The sequence below is a fragment of the Gobio gobio genome, assembly GCF_949357685.1.
Source record: "Gobio gobio genome assembly, chromosome: 19".
In the NCBI taxonomy this organism is placed as follows: Eukaryota; Metazoa; Chordata; class Actinopteri; order Cypriniformes; family Gobionidae; genus Gobio; species Gobio gobio.
The window spans coordinates 28216881-28238192 of NC_137112.1; the positions used below are offsets into that span (position 1 = coordinate 28216881).

Genomic DNA, 21312 nt, shown 5'->3' on the forward strand with positions numbered 1-21312 from the left:
CGAACCCTCCAAAATCTGAAGAATTGAGGAAGCATATTGGGAAATTAAACCACCCTTTCTGCCTTCTTTCTAGACTGCAGTTGCAGACAGAAAACACACACATGCAAGGTTAAATCAACTGTATAGGTGCCTGTCTGTTTGGCTTCAGTGGGCAGTCTTGCTTTAAGACGTGTGATGCGTCTCGCTCTCCCACTCGCGAGGCAGTATTGTCATACACACAAGCACGCCTGCACTCACACATGCGTGTGCTCACCAATCAGTACACTGGGAAGAGGAGAGACTCGTACTGAGTGGCTTCTCAATGGGAGAGAAGAGCTGAGAGGAGAGGGGGACGGAGCGAACGAGCGCACGAGAGAGAGAGGGAGAGAGAGAGAGAGAAGTGTCGTCGCATGTGCAGGACCAAAAAGTGAAGAGGCAAATTAGCTTGTTATCCCCCAAAGAAGCTTCACCTTCAGAGAGAAGCGTGAGGAGGCTGAGAAACAGGAGGAATACGTTGCTTCTCTGGTGATTTAAAGGTGACATGACAAGACGCTCGTCCCTCAAATCCCAGCTAGTTTCTGACAGCGTTTCACAGCTGTGACGGGAGTTTCTGCTGTCGGGTGCCTGACTGTGTTCGGTGGATTGCAGCCAGGAGGACTTACAACAGAAGAGGGGATCAAGGGCAGGAGCGGGAACAAAAGTCTCCTCATCCCCCGCCCCCCCTCTCTCTGACCCGCAGATCCGAGCAGGAACTTTTGCTGGGAAGCTCTTACCCGTGAGCATGGATGGATTTATGACTATGTGCTGAGGATATTGGATGAACATTGACGGCACGTTTCTTTAACGTTCTCCTGACGGTATCTCAGGTAAGATTAGGTGGGATCGTTCTGTCATGGTAGGACGCAGAAAAATGGATTAAATCGTAATCTATAGGAAGTCAGTTGTCAAGAATGACCAGAAAGTCAGCAGGTGTGTGCATTTTTGAAATGCCAAACTTGACGAGCCACTCATATTTTGTGCATTTCTCAGTCATTGATAATTTGCCTATGTGCTTATCAAAAATACTTAAAGAGTTGACAGTCAATACGTTGTGCAGATCCGATCAGCTTACAGGATTTTCCTGCCAATCCTTTCTAAGCTTCATGCTGCTGTTGTGACATAGATGAACATAAGACAGCCAATATGTTACATTCAATAACACATACGAGCTCTATTTTGTACTAATAACATCTGCAATACAGTGCAAGAACAAATATAGTATTTTTTGTAAATCTTTTTATTCTGAACCTGAAATGTGTGAAACTATACAGAAATGTACTGAATAATAATAATACATTTTTTAATTTTTTTTATTTATACAATTTTTAAGAGTGCAGAGCACCGAATATCCTCCGGTGATCGTGTGCAGGTGACGAACATGCGGACCATAAAGTAAAACATGTAAAAGCATTCAACCAGATGATTTATCAGATCAATGCATTAATTATACGACAGCTGCGAGCACCGACTCCCAAAGCTGCTCTCAATAACCTGCCGGAATCTCAGACACCATCTCATGGAGGAGTGATTTATAAAATTACCTGGGAAGTGAAAGATATGTAACAGAATCTAGGTGTTGAGGTGACATTCTAAAGTCCAAGGTTGATGTTTTTGCTTGAAGATCATCATCTTCTGTTGCATGACTTGATTTTGTGGGCTAAATCTCTTTTTATAGTGTTGAAGAAGACAGTTGAAGTTTTGGAGGCACTTTGCCAGCCAGGGAGAGAATAGCACTCCTCTGGGAACAGTTCACATTTCCACAAAACTGTGGATTAAGGAGGCTTTAGTGGAGCAAAGGGGATTACAATGTGCTGTTAATAATTATATGCTTAATTTTGAGGCTTGATGAATATTCATTGGAAATTTCAATGTCATTTGAGGGTACTCTGAGTGATGATCCTGCCTGTCAGCTTGAAGAGTGCAGGAAAACTTAAATCCATTAATTAAACACTGTTTGCCATTTAAAGTGGAGGCTTTTTTTTGTCAGAAGATTAGTTGAGGAGTAATTTAAAAGCGTTAATAACAATACAGATGTCAGCTTCTGGCTTGCACGTTTAAAGTTGGAGACAACTTGGGCTTGTTTAAACATTGCAAGCGTTTTATTGTTTTGGTTGTTATTAGTGGGTTATTAAATGGCATTTTGTTTTGACACTTATTCATTGTTATTATAAAAGCAGTCATGAGGGAACTCATCTGATGATAAAGTCAAGTTTATCAACTAGTTATGAGAAAACTCACCATAAAATAATGCAAAGAGTAAATACGGTTATTCGCTCTTGATTAATTAGTGTGGTTGGTAACGCGTTACATGCAGTTACAGTAATGACTGTTATAGAGTAAGTAACTGTTATAGTAATAACATTTTGCATAATTACATGCAAATAACCTTATAGTAAGTACATGTAGTTAATTAATGTATAATTACACTGCAAAAAGGACACCTTAACGTGGTATACTTTACCTGCTGATTTAAAACTGCATTGTCATTTTTGAAATATTTTGACTTGAAGTAAAAGTTACGATGTGAATTAATGCTGGTTAACGCCGCAACGTTCAATAAAGCTGAGGGGTGAAATTGTACGTGCATGTAGGTGTGTGTGTGTGTGTGTGTGTGTGTGTGTCAGATAGAATAAACATTCTGCTTTTATCTCCTGTCTTTGATGTCTTTTCTCTTCAGCCGGTGCGCCTGCCATGTCCTGGCTCCTGTGTCTGTGGATAAGTGTTAGCTGCTTATTGCTGTGCCACGCCACTTTGTACGAGACCATCCAGCAGCATCATGTGACCCGTCCGGGCCGCAACGCCATACAGATACTGGGTCAGTGTCTCGTTTAAATCGTATGTTCTTTTTCATTAAGTCGGCGATGTGTTTGTTATTTCCTTCTCGGTTTGAACCCTGCTGGTTGTGGAAATCCATGTGTGGAAGACATATGAGATGGCTGTGTATTGACATTATCGCTGTCAGAAGTGCATAACAGAGTTTAAATGCATACGTTTGTGGTAGGCTTGTTATCCTCTTCTCTTCGTGTGCCCCACCTTGGTCCTATGTTGAAAAGAAATTTATGTAGAAATCCAGCTCAAGACGCTTTGTTCTTGCTATCAACGAGTGGCTTGTAAAGGGTTTTGCATCGTAAGTTACCCAGACTGCCTCGGAAGAAATCTTCCGTGTGCGTATGTGTGTGTACGAGACAGGCTTGGGGCTAAACTCTCCCATCAGCATGCTGTGAATACGAGCAGCTTTGATCACAGAGGCTCTAGTGGAAATGACAATTTACGTCTATCGCCTGCTCTATGGAAGTATTTGGCAATTAAGTAGTTTTTCGCTATGAGGGCCGGCGGGAAGAGAGACAGCAAGGTGGGTCTTCCTTCAACACTAAGTATGCAAATGAAAGCGATGTGGCATACTTTCAACTGTGGAGCACGGATACAAGGAACTCCAAAGCATTTTAATGCATACTCATTAAATATTTGCAATGTCTTGTCTTTGTAGATTAAGTTGTAAATGTGTTCGTTATTTCATTGCTATCGATTTTGCATCTAGGGTTGAAAAAAGATGCACACCAGGAGTTTTGCGGAGTCTGATTAGCGCCTGAATTACAAACTTAACCTCATTTATTTTTAATTTTTACCATCTTCAGGACACCATACATATGTGAGAGAGCTTCGCATCTCAGAAAGCACTTCAAACCCATTAATCCAATACAAGGAGAGAAAAGTGTGATGAATGTCAGAAAGGCCCGGATGAATTTTTCAACACCATTCTTCCAGGTTTTTATCCTGCCCTGCAGTGCATGGCGCCAGAAATGTACAAGGAAGATCGTGCCCCATAGTAAGTGTTCCCTGAATTATTTAAGGGGTCAGCTGAACAACAAAAAGAATTCCCCCCACACACACACTCCATGGTATATGGAAAAGTTAGACAAAACCGCATGTGTGAAATCACATCTCTGGTGTTAGGAAGCTCGAGAAGGGCTCGGTAATGGGGTTGTGGCTTTTAAAACACGCACCCATGCTCGCACGCATCCATATTGCAGCTGCTGAAGACCTTTTCTCTTGTTTTGCACATGTTTCTTTAGGGAAACCCAAACAGAAGGGTTGAGAAGGCTGCTTATGACAGTGGGTTTCTGACCTGCTACATTTATCAGTACAGACGAAAAAGACCATATCTAAAATTCATGAGGCCCCGGGACCCGTTCCCTCCAGGCCACCATCCCTAGCAAATACACTTTTCACAACATTGTAGTGTTGTAGTACTCGAAACTGGTCTTGATCTCAAGACCGCTCTTAAGACCATTTTTGAAGGTCTTGGTCTTGTCTCGGTCGCAGACTAAGAGGATTCAGGATTTTATCTCAAGACCGGTCAAGACCACAACTGCAACTAAATTGCCATTGCATTGTCTGATTGATTTGTTAACATCATTATTGTGATTTCATGTAAAACGTACTGCTTAGATGCAATCAATAACTTATTTCTAATGCGATTTCTTTTGTTACTGTTGTGCCAGGTTCAAAATCAATGCAGTAATGTCTCCAAAAAATAGTAAAATGCCCAAAATTAATACAAATGGCCACAAAATTCAAGATATGATTGCAAAAAAGTTCTTGTATGAGATTTGTATATTATAACATAGTATAATTAAGCAATATCACAAGCGCAAGAGAGCTGGTTTCGAATAAGAGCACAATCACAAACGTGATATTCAATAATCAATAAACAAGTTGATATTAAGCGGCTTAAATTTTAGATACAATTTTAGACAGTTTTTGCTATTTCGGCAACATGTTTCATTACTAAATGTAACATTATCAGCTGCTTTGAACAAATTGGTTGAATAAATGACTCCATGACTCACTCATTAAGTGTTTTGATTTCAGTTTCATATTTAAAAGTAGACCTATCATTTTATTTCCCCATTATATTTATAATACAAAATGTTATTTTTAAAACAATAATCTCAACATTATTCATGCGGGTGTAATTGCACCAATTCAGATGCAACTTAAAGATAGATTTTATTGTTAGTGATTTGATATTGTTAACAGCTCTATAGTGTAGTTATTATTCTAATTGTGTTTATTGATTAACTATTACATTTCTCAGACAGTAGATATGGATCTTTTAGATCCATTTGAGGAGTGCTGGTCTGGTCTTGGTCTTGACTCTGTCTTGGCTCTGCCTTGGTCTAGTCTTGAATTGGTCTTGATATAGGTGACCTTGACTACGGCTCTACAACATTGTATTTTGGTTGCAATTAGGTAATTTTGCAGTAACATTTTAGAAACCATAACTTGTAACCAAAATACAATTAATGTTTTAGATATGTTGTGAAAATGCCAACCTGCTATGCTTTCTTTAAGCTTTTCTACTAAAAACTTTTGAGAGACGTTTTATTTAGGAGTTAAAATAACTTCCACATTGGAATTTTCTTATTTACAATAAGTAAATATCGGTAACATTTTTACATTAAAGCGATTTAGTGAGTAACAGTCCTTAGAGAGACTTTCTGATTGAATCATAATTCAAAGTATGAAATCTTTGTATGCAGTTCTTGTAATACTAGATCTGTTAGATGAACCAGGTTTAATGGGGTTGTTTTATGTAATTCCTTTATAATGGCAAAGGTGCAAAGACATGGAACAGGCTAATTAGATGCCACTGGGTTCCTCAAGCCTTCCCACAAAGGCCCTGTTTTGTTGCTAACTGAATCAACAAACATCTAAAGCTGTGTGTATCGGCAGCATGGTTAATGGGCTTTCTTGATGTCAGGTCTGCAGACAATACTGGTATTACCTGCTAACTTCTTCCATCTCAACTGACTTTGAGTCTGAATACTTTGAATGTAAGAGAATATCTTAAACTGTTTGAGTCATGACAACCTATTGGGTGGAGAGTTTTGATTGGATGGAAGGTTTTCTCAAGACATCTACTCTGAAGGTACTCTGAAGACTTTTGACAAGAAAATTGATTTATGTGAGTAACACATGATGTCAGGAAGTCTGGAACCTTCACGTTATCCATATTAGATAAAACCTGAAAGGTATTGAAAGAGATGTTGAAGTTGTCTGGTTTTACTTTTAAATCTTTGACATTTTTTTTAATGTTCTTATTTTGTTTTTATGGTTTTTACTTACAACTTGTATTTCTTTCATTGAGGTTCTCCACCCACATTTTTTGGAAAATAAAAAAGTACTTTGACTTTGATTTTAATAATATACTGATAATATAGATTTTGATAATATACTGACTTTGTAATAATCACTTGGACCGCAAGTTTCTGGGATTAAAAATGTTTTTGTTAACACCTGCATTAAAATTGATTTTGTAATTCTAAAACTATCCCTATAAAAAATATATATTGTTTTATTAAGAAGACCTTTTAATATAAATAGATTTTCATTGCCTGGAGAGAGATCTAACATTTGGATTTTTTTTCTTGCCCCTCTTTTAATCCATTGCCGCTATTATCCGGCAATCAAAGCCTATTAAAACAAGTAGCCTATCCAAGATTAAAAATGAGACCGAGCAAAGAAAAGCGGAGCATGATTCATTTTGAAAAGCTGTCATCATTTATTTAACTGTGAAACACCCCAACCAATGATATACGAGGACAAACACTTTATATCAATGCCAAACATGCTTCAAAACCCAGATAGGAGAGAACAGCACCATATTTCTCTGTAGGTTAGACGTTAGGCAGAAGTGTTTCAGTGTAACCAGGAGCTATTGTATTTCCATAATCAAGGTGGGAGTTTAAGTGCCTCAGCCAAAATCTTTCGTAAATGATGGGCTGAGGTTTTTGGCGCTGAAAAAACGTTTAAGCCAGACATTCTCTATTAATGACAATTTATTATTAAAGACAAACTCAAGATTGTAGATGTTACGCTGAATAATGGATAGTGTCAACTGACTTAAATGTTTAGTTTAATTGATTTTAGAGGTAGTTATGGCAGAACATTGGTTGCTGAGCGTTTGAGTTGTGATGCTTATGTAGGCAATGTGGATTCAAGTCTGGCATGCAACACGTCCTGATAACATCTCCTTTTATCCCTTTTATCTCAACTTGTTATCATGCAGAAAAGGCAAATCAGATGCTGAAAGTTGCGTTTTGGTGCTCATGTGGGCAATGCAGGTTTGAGTCCAGCCTGCAACACATCCTGACACAATTTCTCTGTATTTTTTTATATTGTTCATGCCTTGAACACAGAACTCATTAAATTTTTGGCAATATTTTGGGCTATTAATCTGTTGCTTTTAGCTCACCCAGTCATCATGCAGAAAAGGCAATGAGAAATCAGATGTTAAAGTTTTTGTGCTCATGTGGGCAATGCAGGTTTGAGTTCAGTCTGCAACACGTCCTGTTAACATCGTTTTTTTATTTTATGAAACGGCAAAAGTTTATGCAAGAAATATATACATGTTCATGTAATACAAACTCAAACAGTCAGGTAGCTTTAGCTGGATCATTATTTGTCTGAGGATGATGGACACAGTAGTTGTCAGGTCAGAGGTGTCTCTGTACAAGTGTAATCCTCCATGCAGTTCAGGCATTTCACAATATTGCAGAAATCGGCTTACCTCTTATAACAGGAGCTTGACATGAATACCAAAATCCAAAATGGATTTGGTTGCTTTTGAATTCTTTCTCTGTCCCCCAAAACCCTGGGGTTTTTTTTTGGACCAAAAAACCCTCCCCCCCGTCACAGCTGAGGCTTATATTGAGTAACGAGTTGAGTCGCTCCACTGCTCCATCACCTGTTCAGGCACCGGCTCCAAGCCGCCTGCATCCCATGAGCCCGGGCAGGACGGGCCCCCGCCTGCGTTCCACTCTCAGCCGAGATTGATGGCGGTCCGATTCCGGGCAGCCAATTCTGGTCTCTCAAGGAATAATCCACTACATTGACAGATGAGCAGAATGTGACATGACACAATCCCAGGCTGCAGTGTTTCTCTTCCTCGTCTCTCTTTACCAAATGACGGCCCTGGCCGTTCTGGTTTTGGCCGGATACACCGACCACTGCTGAATATTTTCCCCATTGGCTGGTGTTGTAGCCCAGCAACAGAGAGAAAAACTAGCCATGTCTATTTTCTCATTTATTTGCTTGCCTTCAGAACTCTCCTGAGAATGCAAATGACTAATATCATAGGTGCATGTTGGGTCATAGTTTGGTTTAACCTTCGTCACAATTGTCTCCTCTTATACAACCAATGACGGCAGCGGATTATGAATCAGAAATGTTCTCGCTTCCTCAAATTATGTTCACTTGAGTTTCGAATAATACAATAAATGGAAGAAAAAAAACTGCTTGAATGAAATCAAACCTTATGCATTTATGTCAATGTAGCTGGTGTATTTCAAAACCTGGGAAGCACAGATTCCATCCATCCATCCATCCATCCATCCATCCATCCATCCATCCATCCATCCATCCATCCATCCATCCATCCATCCCAATCCAATCCAATCCAATCCAATCCAATCCAATCCAATCCAAAGCATTTATTTGAAATATACATATTTTCATTATATGTCTTTTCAGTAAAATTTTTTACTAACCACGACCAAATGAATACAGAGAATAATAGTTGTTGAAGACGTTTGTGCGGCTGTTTTATTGTGCATTAATCAGATTAATTTCATACCTACTTTTAATTGTGGCAAACTAATTAGAAGGGGGAATTGATGACAAAACCAAATTCAATTACATGCAGCTCACTGGAATGGCGTAATAATCTGATTTCTTAGCAAATTGGATGAAGGAGAGGTTTGATTGGTCTGGCTGGGATGTTTTACACTCGCATGCTCAGACCCATACACCGTCACCACAACAAACGCGATTTTGCTTTATCATCCTCTGCACGATGACCTTCATGTGGCACACATGGTCTCATCATAACTAAACTTTCTCAGCTGAAACTGAAGCCTATTGGCTAATCCAGATATACTGTTAAAGAGGCATTTACACATGTTACTAGAATAGTTATAGTTAGTATGTTTGGAACGGGAGATCTGGTTGGGCGTTAAATTGAAACTTTCTTTAACATTTTCTTTCTTCCCTACTTTCGTGCTTTTTTTCTTTCTTTCACACTTATTTCATGCTTTTTGTCTTCTTGCTTTAGTGTTTTCTTTCTTTTACACCTTTTCACACGTTATTTTTTGCGCTTTCTTTCATTCTTTTTCTATCTTTCGTACTTTCATTCTATATTTCACACTTTCTTGCCTTCTTGCATTTGCTATTTCTTTCATGTCATCTTTTGCATCTCCTTTCGCGCTTTCTTTAGCTCTTTCTTTTGCTTTCCTTATACGCTTTCTTGCCTTCTTGCTTTCTCTCTCTCTCTCTTTCTTTCTTTCTTTCTTTCTTTCTTTTTTCTCTTTCTGTCAGATGTCTCTTTCGAGCTGGTCCTGATGCCCATCCCCCTCCCGTCTTTTTCTCTGCCTCCTTTTTTTCTCTCAATTTCCTCATCTCTATCTGGCCTTCAGACGATTTGTCATGGATCAGATGAGACAATTTGTCATGGATTAGTGCTCTTAACTGTGTGTGTGATAGTGAAGGCAGTCACTGGAAAAGCTGAAGAATCCTATTACAGTTCTTTTTATGGTAGTGTGTATGTGTGTGTGCACTTGCATGTACGCGTGTGAGCATTTGAGTAGAATTCACATCGCGTGCGATCCTTCGTACATCTATTGCATGCAATACGGAACAGCTGAATCGTGCGTAACTGGCAGGATGTTTTATCTGCGTATTGGGTGTAAGAGACCATTGTTCTGATACCTGTTGGTTTGCGTACTTTGTCGCACAAAGACACACCGGCATATCAAAGTTCCCCAGATTTCCCAAGTAGCTTTACCCAAGCAGATCATTTTGAAAGAGCATTGAACGTTTTGTTTGGATTCCTGCTCCTTAATAATGGAAATATTTACTGATATTATAAAGATAGCAGGAATAAATATTCTTAATCTTTTTTTTTTTCCTGGTGAGCACATGCAGCTCAGAGATACAGAGATTATTCATATTTACAAAGCAAAACTGTCATTCAGAAGACGGAGCACGGTATGTGCATTAAAGGATTTTCTTTGCCAAGTGCAATGAGACGGAACAGGATTAGAGACCTGTTCTCTTATCGCAGGCTCCGTCTGAAAATAAGGTGGGCATTGAAGCTCTCTCCATCACCGTGGGTTTATTCACTATGACTACACACATCTCAAGAACGTCCATCGCGGAAGAGCTCCGTCTGAGGGACTCTAATTCACGCCAGAGCCTTGATAGCATTTGCATTCCAGAATTTAGATCTAATTACATGCGCTAATTGCAGCTGCATCTGACTCACGTCTTTGTTTGTCCCCGTGGTAGAGTTCTCAGAAGCGCTTTCTGTCAGTCAATTTGGGCAGAGGAGTTTCAAACGAGAAGCGGAGACGTGGAACCGCAGCCCGGCCCGACCAGCGGTCAATGCTTCCGTTAAGTGAAATGATCCCAGACACCGAATTCCCCATCTGGCTGACTGCAATGCAGGCAGAATACATGAGCCATGTAAAATGAATTTCAGCCCACAAATCATTGTGACTGTTTTGTGCCTCTCATTCAGTGCTCTATGAATTCTTATTCTGCTATTTGAAATGCAAGCGGGATATTGATATAAAACCGTAGTGTTCCTCTCTTTCTTTTTTGGCTCTTCCAGTGGATGCTACCACAGATGGCTTGAACCAGTTTAAACCACAATATCTAATTTGTTTAGTGACAGTCAGGATTCATAACTCTAAATGTGCGATTTCCTAAACTGTAAACAATCTCTACTCTTCTCAGTATCAGGATGATATTTGGGAATCACTGGCTGCTGTTATATAATTGGCTGGAATTTCCTCTATTGATCTCAGTGATTGAGCTTAAGCTTGGAGAGAAATGAAGGCACTTGTTTTTCTTTCTTTTTGTTTCTTTGTTTCTGTTTTTCTTCTATGAAATTCCCCCTTCAAGGGTCTAAGTTTAACTAGAGATGCAGTTATTGACTGGGTAGTTCAAAGTGTGATTCAGGTGTAGATCAATCCCCACCATGTTGCCACGGGCCATGTTTTTTCCTCTGGAGCTGTTATTTTTCTTCATTTCAACAACTGTTTTCCCCTTTCAAGAAAATCATAAGCCTGACTGAATCACTGAATCGTTATTCATTTTCAGACTTACCTCTAGGTTTATTAACACTTCTATTTATAAAAGTTTGCCAATAAATGCTTGCAGTGGAACAATGCACTTAATAATTCTATACTTCAGGAGCCATTTTCTCAAAACATCTTAAGGCTAAAAGTCGATCCTAACTTGCCGATTTAGGAGAAACTCAAAAAAATAATGGGCGTGTCAGTCCTAATTTTAGGACTCCTACATTTTTGCTTTAAGAGTTTTTCACAAAGCATTAGCACTATAACCAGCCCCTAATTCTGTGAAAAGTTAGGGGTAGTCAAGAGGACTCCTAAGTCAATAAAACCGAATCACAAACAATCCTAATGTTGCTGTTCCAGACCTGTCTCCCCTTTCTCTCTTCCACTTCGCTTCTTGTCTACTCATTGTCCTACCCTATCATAATAATGTAACATTAGTTTGTGTGGTAATACTGTAACATTACTTCTTAGTTCGTGTGGGAAGAAGGAGGCGGGAACCGGCAAACGTTCAACATACTTTAATCAAATAATACAAACAAAAGTGAAAGTAAAAGCGGCAGCCCCTCACGGACGACTGCCGCGCAAACACATAAAAAAAACATAAATAAAACTTAAAATCCAGGCCTGGTTCTCTCGTCCTTCACTCGTGTCGCTCGTCCTTATATGCCTCTGTGCCCCCTCATGAGGGGACTCGAGACCGGTGTGCCTCGCAAGTGACGCTCATTCTCAATCACGCACACTCGCTCGCTCCTCCCATGTCTCTCGCTCGTCCACCCCGCCACAAATAAAAAGGCTAAAATGCCCAAAATAATACATATTATTTAATTAATAAATAAATAATGTCGGATTACCTGTGGCAAGTGTTTCACAAGTTCACACTTAGAAATGTTTGGATAGAATAAAAGAGACAAATAAGCATATTTGCCGTGCTGTCCGAGGGGATCGAGGGCTCTGAGAATTTAGCCCAAACACAGAGTACTCTCCTGAATCCCCAGCTCCCGAGAGTGAGAAGTCGAGTGAGTTGGCTGTGTATACTGTATATGTCTCGTCTCGAGCTAATTAGATAGTGCTCCTCCCGAACTTTGTTTATAAAACATAATTTGTTGCTTGAATTCTGCAATCTCTCTCTAGAGAGGCTGACAATATGCTTAACATATACTTGTTTAATTAGTGACACTTTGCCTACTTTTTAAAATCTTTATTTGAATATGGCAAAAAATTGTAAACTTTTATTTGAATATTGCAACATGATACCTCGTTCTACAATATTTCTATCACTGACAGAGACTCCTCCCCCATCAGCCAATCAGTGTGTGTATAGTTAGTAAGCGTGATGACGTCATCCATAGCTCAACCCCACCCTTACTCTTAAGACTTCTCTCTGTTCCTTAGTAAAAGTTGCTCTCTGCAGCTTTGTGAATAGGTTTTAAGAGAAAACTCTTAATTAAGAACTTTTACTGCTATTTAGGAGAACTCTTAGTGTTCTGATAAAATGTTTTGTGAATATGACCCCAGGTCTCTTAGCTGTTAAAGGAACAAGTAAAGGCCCAGATATACTCATGGCAAAGTTATTTCTTGTTCTTTGTTTAGGGGTAAAAAGAAGTTCAAAATATGTGAGCAGCGATATATACTGTTAGCGAGCTAATAACGACACTGATATAGAAGCGGTGGTTAGATAAACAAGTAAATATGTGCTGCACGTTTTCCTCTCAATAACAAATTGAGAAAACAGCAAGCATTTTTTAATAAAGCATAAGAAAAGCACCTGATCATCATTGCAACATGGATATGTTTGCATGAGCTCTGCAATTCAGCACTGTAGTAAAGTCACATCATGTTTACTTATATAGGACTTTAAACAATAGATTGCTTAAAATCAAGCAGCTTTACCGTATTAAACATGGAAAACAGTGTCAGTGTCATCGTTTCATTCATTCATTTTCTACTATAAAGCAACTTTGCAGTGTGTTCATGTTTCACTCGTGGATGTCTAACCTCGACGGAGTGAACAGGAGAAATTAATCAGAAAAGATTTCCATGTGAAAGAAGGCGGAGCCTCCACACTCACCTATTACGTCATACAAAATAAAATTACAAAATAAAAGTTTGTTTACATAATATATGTGTATGTACTGTGTATAATTAATATGTATATAAATACACACACATGCATGTATATATAAGAAATATTTGCAGGTATATACGTACTGTGCAAATATACTATGCAAATACTATGTAAATATATTTACATAATTTATCTTATATATAAATATTTTATATATAAATATAACATATTTTTCTTATGCTGTCATGGGTGCTGTCACAGAGCTTGTGATGACGAAGAAATCCAGGAAATAGTAGTTTAATTCAAACACGTAGAAACGGGCAGGTAAACACTCAGGGAACAGGACAAAGCGGGACTAGCGCTCTGTAGAGAAGTTTGTCCATTAAGGGCTTCTGTAGAAACATGACAGTGCAAAATGGCAATTTCACTGTAAGTGGACCCGTGGTGTATGTAGATAGAAATGGCTCATAAGGTAATAAAAACATAACGGTACATTATGTAAGGTCTTTATACACCACTGAAAACAATAGTTATGTATATTATATTGCATTTCTGTGAATAGATCTTTGTAAATACTACACACTGCACCTTTAACTGCGAACAAAACTAGCCAACACATTATTTCATTCATTTCCCAGAAACTTTCTGTTTGGTTTGTTTTTATTGTGTTGTAATTGTATGCAGGATGAAAAGAGGGAAGACTCGTCCTCAACTAAATGACCTAGTCAACAAACATACCCTTCACCTCTGGACCCAGTGGTCATTACCTTCTAGAAAGCTTTTCCCCAGCCTCTATCCCTATTGTTTTACGTAGATGACTTGCATGCATCACTGTCTAGTTTTTTGCTGTTGGATCACAGAAACACAGCTCTGAGATTACTATGTGCTTTCATGGCCGATTTAGCAAAGCTCACTGTGGGTATTTAGAAGAAGCATTATTTATTAGAGCTGCCTCAGATAGACACTGAGAGGCTTGTGCCACTCCACTTTCCTTTTATCACTTCGCAGTAATGTATGACATTCTTCTTTTAAAACACACTCCAAGAATATACCATTTCACCAAACTGACCCTCCAGAAAACAGCTGAAACTAGCCTAAACTGGGGTGCCTTTCCTGTACAAATGCATAACTCGCTGCCTATACCAGAGTGCGATGCATCATAGGAGAAAATAACTAGTCACTAATAACTTTTAATTTAGCCTATACTTTAAACAAATATGTATAAATAGACTTATTTTTCACTCAATAATAATATAACGCATGGTAATTAAACTTGAATATTTATTTCATAACATTTTTAAAACCACAACAGAAATACATGCATTAATTACAAAGCATAAACAGCGGACCTGTTTTAATGGAGCGTTAGACAATCTAAAGTGGCCCTCTTATGCCGAATTATTTTCAGAAGAGTGATAACATTCTTTGTACATAACTTTTTTTCAACACGACTTGTTTTAAAAATTGCATGAATAAAGAATAAATAAACTGGATAATTATTGCTCTTTTAATGCACCGTCAACTGCTAATTTCAAAGCAAACACTGCGCAACACTGCATCACATAATCAAATTCAGTCAGCTAATAAAGCTTGATCATTTAATGCAATATAACATACCATTTAATACGAAGCATCAACCGTCTATATAGAAACATTGACCTGTCCTGTATTGGCAATCTGAAAGACTATGGGAAAAATGTTTGATAGATGCTAGTAGCCTACTTGGATATGCTTAAACGGAATCCATAAACTAGCCTAAATCAGTCTATTTGAGCTTAAAGTCCGTACTACTTATTTAAACGTACGAAAAGAATGTCCTCCAATACCTGCGCTTTCATTGTAGACCTCAGCGGGGAAAGAAATGTACTTGAGGCATGAAAATGCGCGCTCTGCACTGACGGTAGATTCATAGATGATGGTGCATTTCACTCACGCTTGATCCATCAACGTCACATGCCGTACTGCTCAATTCATGATTGGTCACTGCCAAATTAAAATATTAAAAGAACGATAAAATACCGTTATTAACCGGTTAATGGTCATTTCAAATTAACGTTTCTGTTCAGAACGATTCAAATTGATTTTGATTTCGTTTTTGTTTTTGTTCCTCTTAAAATTTCGTTCGTTTCCGGTTTTCGTTTTCGTTCCTTGAACCGGTTCAGAGCCCTGATGTTGTTATGATGTCAAACATAGATGGTAGAGTAATAACTTCTGTTAATTAATCAATTCAAGATCACAATTAATGTTGGATTATTATACTTAATTTACATGAATAAAAGAAAGCTGTTAATTTTTTTAATCACATAATTGTCTTACAATTTACTCCTCTACACATGCAATTCATTCAGTAGCTTTCTCCACAATGTGATTTCTTTTTTCAGACATGCTTCTTTAACAAAGATGGTACATGATGTCTACTTCACTATTTGTTTTTCTTCACTATTCCTATCATTGTGTTTTCCCTCTTATTTCATACCCGAGGTTCCCCTTAGATGGTTACCCACATGTGCACTCTTCAAAAATGGTGCTGATTGTTGCCATGCTAAAAATATAGAAAAGTGTGTATTAGGGATGCAACAATACAGTTAGTCCACGCTTCAATACATACCACGGTTTTTAACCACGATTTTTGGTTCGGTTCGGTTCTGATGGCTTGTCACAAGTGTTTTTTGCTATTCTATTCTTAGGCGACAGGAACAGCAAGAGGTTAAGGAGAAAAAAGTCTATTTTTTTTATTACAATACTCTTTCTTTATTTTACTTAAAATAATTGAAAAACCTTATTTAAACTTAAAACTTGACTTTTAAAAAAAAAACATTGTACACATTCCTATCGTATTGTATAATATAAAATAAATGTATATAAAGATTTACACTGGCAGCTCAGAGCTGTACAGAAGTATTTAAGTATGACATTTAATTAACATTGACATTTAAATAAAAATAAAACACTACATAGACTTCACAATAAAATATACATTGATTCTTATTAAAGCTACTGTATTAAAGTTCTTCAGTCAAGAGCAGTGAGGGATTTTCTTTGTCTTTTGTTGTTGTATTAACATTAAAGGGATAGTTCACTCAAAAATGAAAATTCTGTCATCAAGAAATTAATACAGGTTTGGAACAACATTAGAGTGAGTAAATAATGACATAATTTTAGAGGTGAACTGTCCCTTTAAGGACAGCGTGTTCACTACTGCACTGCTCTCAATTTAAGACCTCCGTGCATCTAATATACAGACACGCCAATTTTACTTTCACTTTAGACATAAGCGACTGTGTTTTTGTTATCCTTGTGTGTATTTGACAGTATTAGCGCAGTAAGACTACTTAGTTCAGTAATCACGTGTTTGACAGGCGTTTAGTGCGCACGCTCGGAGAAGTGCATGTTAAAACAGTGCATATGCACAACATTATCCGTCTGCAATAACGGAGGCTGCACTTTCAGGACCGCATTTCTAGGACCCTATTTTTTTGTGACAGCGCCACCTAGCGAATCGGAGAACCGCAATCCCAGGAACGCATTTCCAGGACCCTAGTTTTGGAGATCCGAAACAAGTGCCACCAAGGCCGTATTTTAACCTTTTTTTTTTACTTTGGTTTTTAAAGCTTTATTACACCCAAATACTGCTTTCTTTATTGCAATTAAATCTGGTTTCTAGGAATGTTGAGTAATTATTGGGTCCAAGTTGCATAATTTAATAACTCATCAAGTAAAATAAACAAGGAATGGTTTAGCCTTTTCAGTCAATCACATTTTCAAGTACAGAGGGAATACACAAGGATGACTCTGGGGGTAGATTTAAGATTGTGTTTATTTTATAAAATAATATATTGCAACAGTTGAATTGGAACACACACAAAAACAAATTTGTTCATGACGTGAACCACATAGGAAGAACTTTATGGACAACGTCTTCCATGACTCCTAAGAGAGAGAAAGATAGAGAAGTTAATGAAATAAGGAACATTGAGTTGAACTTGTTCAACTCTCTAATTTTTAACTTAAAATTTAAATTTTTCAAATCTTAGTCACCACAGAGCACACACATTATATACAATACAAAATTATATCAATCTTCATACCAAATAATGTTCATATTACTGTTATTGCATACTGTTCAAAGATTTGGGTGAACAGGTTCTTGAAACATTCATGTCAATAAAGCGCATCTGAACCGAGAAAAAAACAAAATAGAGAAAGATGCAAGAAATCTGAATAGAAATAACATGTTATTTCTACAATATTTAATAATATAATATTCCTTTAAATATTTAAAGCACACATTGTGAAGTATGCAGCAGCACTACCTACCAACTGGATGCTCTCCCCTCTTTTCAACAAGTTCATTTTATATAAATAAATAGACATAAATTAGGGCTAAGTCTAGGACTTGACTAATTAATTCATCTTTTGTCATACTTCTGCCTGCCCTGAACTGTGTCCTTGAAAGCACTTCATATAGAGTACAGTACAAAATACATGACACAATCTAATTTTACAATGGTAAAATGGTACAATGGTATTTTAAAAGTCAATTATTATGATGGCCTCTGTTATGCCTGACTATAAAAACGTCATATGTCTCAATCAACATTATAAAACCATGCCAAAATGAAGAGACATACTCACAACATGTCATGTATTGTGTGTTAACGTTAAACAGGCTGACTGTGAGCACTTGACAGCTAAAACATTATGATTCTTTTAACTTAAAATGAAGGAAAAAAAAGTAACGAGTAACTAACAAGCTTTCACAACGAACGTAATACAGGTGTCTTAAGACACAATTGTGCTGTCACTAAGTCAACACAAGCTTTCATGCAAGTATAGTTAAACGAATGTGCTAACAATTCATTTACAGCACTATCTAATATACGTATGATATATGCATTCAAGACTATTTAGCTAATCACGATCACTTCGGCTACATTAACTCTCCAATGAAATGCATCATGATTGTTTTTAATGTTAAAATAAAAACTGATTCACATGTGATACTCACACTCTGATCGTCATCCATCTTTGCTTATCCTCTAATTCGCTAGGTGGCGTTGTCAATAAAAACCTAGGGTCCTAGAAATGTGGTCCTAGGACTGCATTCCTGAAAATGCAGCCTGCGGTTGTGCAGGCAGATGCTACTCCATATGCACGCGAATGAAGGCTTTAAAACGCATGCAAATAATGAACTTTCGTGATTGTGAATAACTATAGTGTTCCGTGAGTATAACTCTACCACTAACGTGTGATGTGAATGTATGTCGCATTGTTCAGTATTGGGATGGAGGCAAATGATAGAATTTGTAGAAAAATAATTAATTAAATGCAAAACCGAAAAAAAAACGCAATTCACAAACGCGTATTGAACCGTGAATGCCGTACCGAACGGTTCAATATTATATTGAGAATTGTGGCATCCCTAGTGTGTATATTTAAGTCAAATAAAGATATAAGGCCCTATTTTAACGATCTGAGCGCATGGGGTGAAGTGCATGGCGCAGGTGCACTTAGGGCGTGTCCGAATCCCCTTTTTCTAGTTTAAAGACGCCACAAAAAAAAAAATCACAGTAAAGGTGATTGTTGAACTATTTTGGTAAAACATACCTAGTGACCATATTGTTTGGGGTGTGAATCTTTGGATAGACAGCGAATACCATTCACGATCCATTGTTTTCAATTCAAGAATGATTTTTGCTAATTCAGAATGATTTAATCAAACATTGGCTGCTCAGAAAATGAGTGAATCGTTGCACCCCGAATAGTTGGCGAGCAATGCTTTTGGGAAACCCCAGGTTTGCTGGACTATTTTGAAGGTTTTAGAGGAGTTTTGGATCCAGACCAGCTTTGTCAGGTAAATAAAACAATCTAATACTACAGGTCAGCTATCTATAAGAACATATAATGAATTAATTGTTCAAAATTTCATGTTTCAAAATGAAAAGATTGCCATTTTCCCCATCTCCATTTCCCAGAAGTCTGTGTTCGAGGCATTACATTAGATCAGAGTGGGCAACACAGTGGAAAGGAGTATATAATATCTTCCCTGTGGATGGAAAGGGCACAGAGAGCATTGATTACTGCTCCAGCAAAAAAATAAATAAAAAATACAGGCCCTGAACTCTCATAAGCTGAAAACTCTCGAATGCGTCTGTGACTCATGGTATATATCTTCTCTTTCACTGCCTGTCACTTGCACCGTATTGTTCGTCCATTCCGCCGAAGCCAGGATGAAGCAATTATAGTTTTTACTCTTCGCTGGAGAGGGCAAAACAGGATGGCAGTTTGCGATCTCTCCAACTTTTTTGAATACATTTAAATTGTCATGCCAAATTCAAAAGCCACGAAGGCTGAAGAGGATACCAGGGCCAGACGTGACAGTCGATTGTGATGTGTTTATGTGTGTGTGGGTTTAGTACGGAGAGTTGCGGAGGAGGCAGGGAGGAGTTCTCATTAAGGTGGTGTGTGTTTGTGTTGCGTGACAGGTCCTCGCCTCTGCCTGACACTGTGACACTTTCTGTGACATGGAAGAACAGAGGAAGGCAAAAGAGAGAGAGTGAAAGAGAGAAAGAGAGAGAAGGTAGCAGCTGTGGATGTTGGTAATATGCCTTAGAGTGGCGTTCTCAGAATTTTTTTGTCACGCACAAAGGTGCCATTTTGACATCAAGCGTCATGCTTGAAGAATGGCTCTGTATGGCTCTGCAGCTGTGTCTTAAAGACACCTATGAGGGGTTTGCATATATATATATATATATATATATATATATATATATATATATATATATATATATATATATATATATATATATATATATATATATATATATATATATATATATATATATATATATATATATATATATATATATATATATATATATATATATATATATATAGTATGCCATCACTGTACCCTTTTTTCAAAGGGTTCTTTCCATATTCTTGATCGGCAAAATCATATAATACATCTGCGACCTCTTGACCCCTTATACTCCCTCCCGCTCACTCAGATCCTCTGATCAAAACCGCCTAGTCATCCCCCGTACCAGACTCTCCACTCTGGGTGGCAGGTCCTTTAGTGCCTTGGCCCCCAAATTCTGGAACTCCCTCCCCCAACCTCTTCGTGACTGTCCATCTCTTCCCCTCTTCAAAGCACATCTCAAGACCTTTTTGTTTAATGATCACTTCTCTTCTACACCCAACACATAGCTCCATACACAGCTTATTTTGTTGTATTGTTATTGATATTATTTTGTTTGTCTGTTTGTTGCTATGCCTCCTTCTGCTATGTTAAGCGACCTTGGGTTTGAGAAAGGTGCTAAATAAAATAAACTTATTATTATTATAAACTTATTATAACATTTTTCATGGCAGTTCAACGCATAGTTGAGTTGCCATATGGTGGGGTCCAAAAGTCTAGTGGATTCGGCTATTTTGCTTTGCGTTTTTCATACTTCTTTTCTTATTACAAATGATATCACAGTATCTGGTTTAATTTGACACATTTTTCATATGGATATATACAATGGACATGTTTAAAATGTATTAATTAACATAATTTTAGATATTTTCTATATAGGCAGACAAAATGATTCAAAATGAATAAAAAATCAATTATTATTTCTTATAATAAATAATTAAAAATAAAAATATGCTTTACTGGTTATTAACATGGAAAAACTAAAACTTTTGCTTGTCAAAAATAATGTAGTTCAATCTACATGCAGAAAAAATTTAATAAAACATGAAGTGATATTATAGAGAAGACCCTCAAGACAGTTTGTCAAGATCAATAAGCTTCATAAAATATAATAATTGGACGATTCAGGTGATGTTCAGGTTCAGGTTGTATGAATGTTGTTCATATTGCTAAAACCCTAATGATATTTATTAATTAAGAATTTATTATATTTGTCTAATAAGAGATGGAATAATTTTTTGAAAGTAATTTATAATTAATTTTTATTTATAAAAATTTTTTTCTGCACTATGTACTATAAGTACAAAACTATTTGTTCCAATTTAGCAGACTTTAAATATATAAATTTAGTATATATTTAGTATAATTTAGTAAAAGTACAATTGCAG

The 21312-nt window shown here is 37.3% G+C and overlaps 1 protein-coding gene across 2 annotated transcripts in view; it reads left to right on the plus strand.

Moving 5' to 3' along the window:
- Positions 1 to 235: 235 nt before the first annotated feature.
- Positions 236 to 21312, plus strand: part of tafa1b (TAFA chemokine like family member 1b) — a 240430-nt gene continuing 219353 nt past the window's right edge. For both annotated transcript variants that reach the window (XR_013818618.1, XM_079845265.1), the window contains exons 1-2: positions 236 to 845; positions 2696 to 2833. Coding sequence is in view for 1 of the 2 variants with exons in the window: in XM_079845265.1 (XP_079701391.1) it covers positions 2710 to 2833 (124 nt within the window). In the remaining variant the exon portion in view is untranslated. The remainder of the gene's footprint in view (positions 846 to 2695; positions 2834 to 21312) is intronic.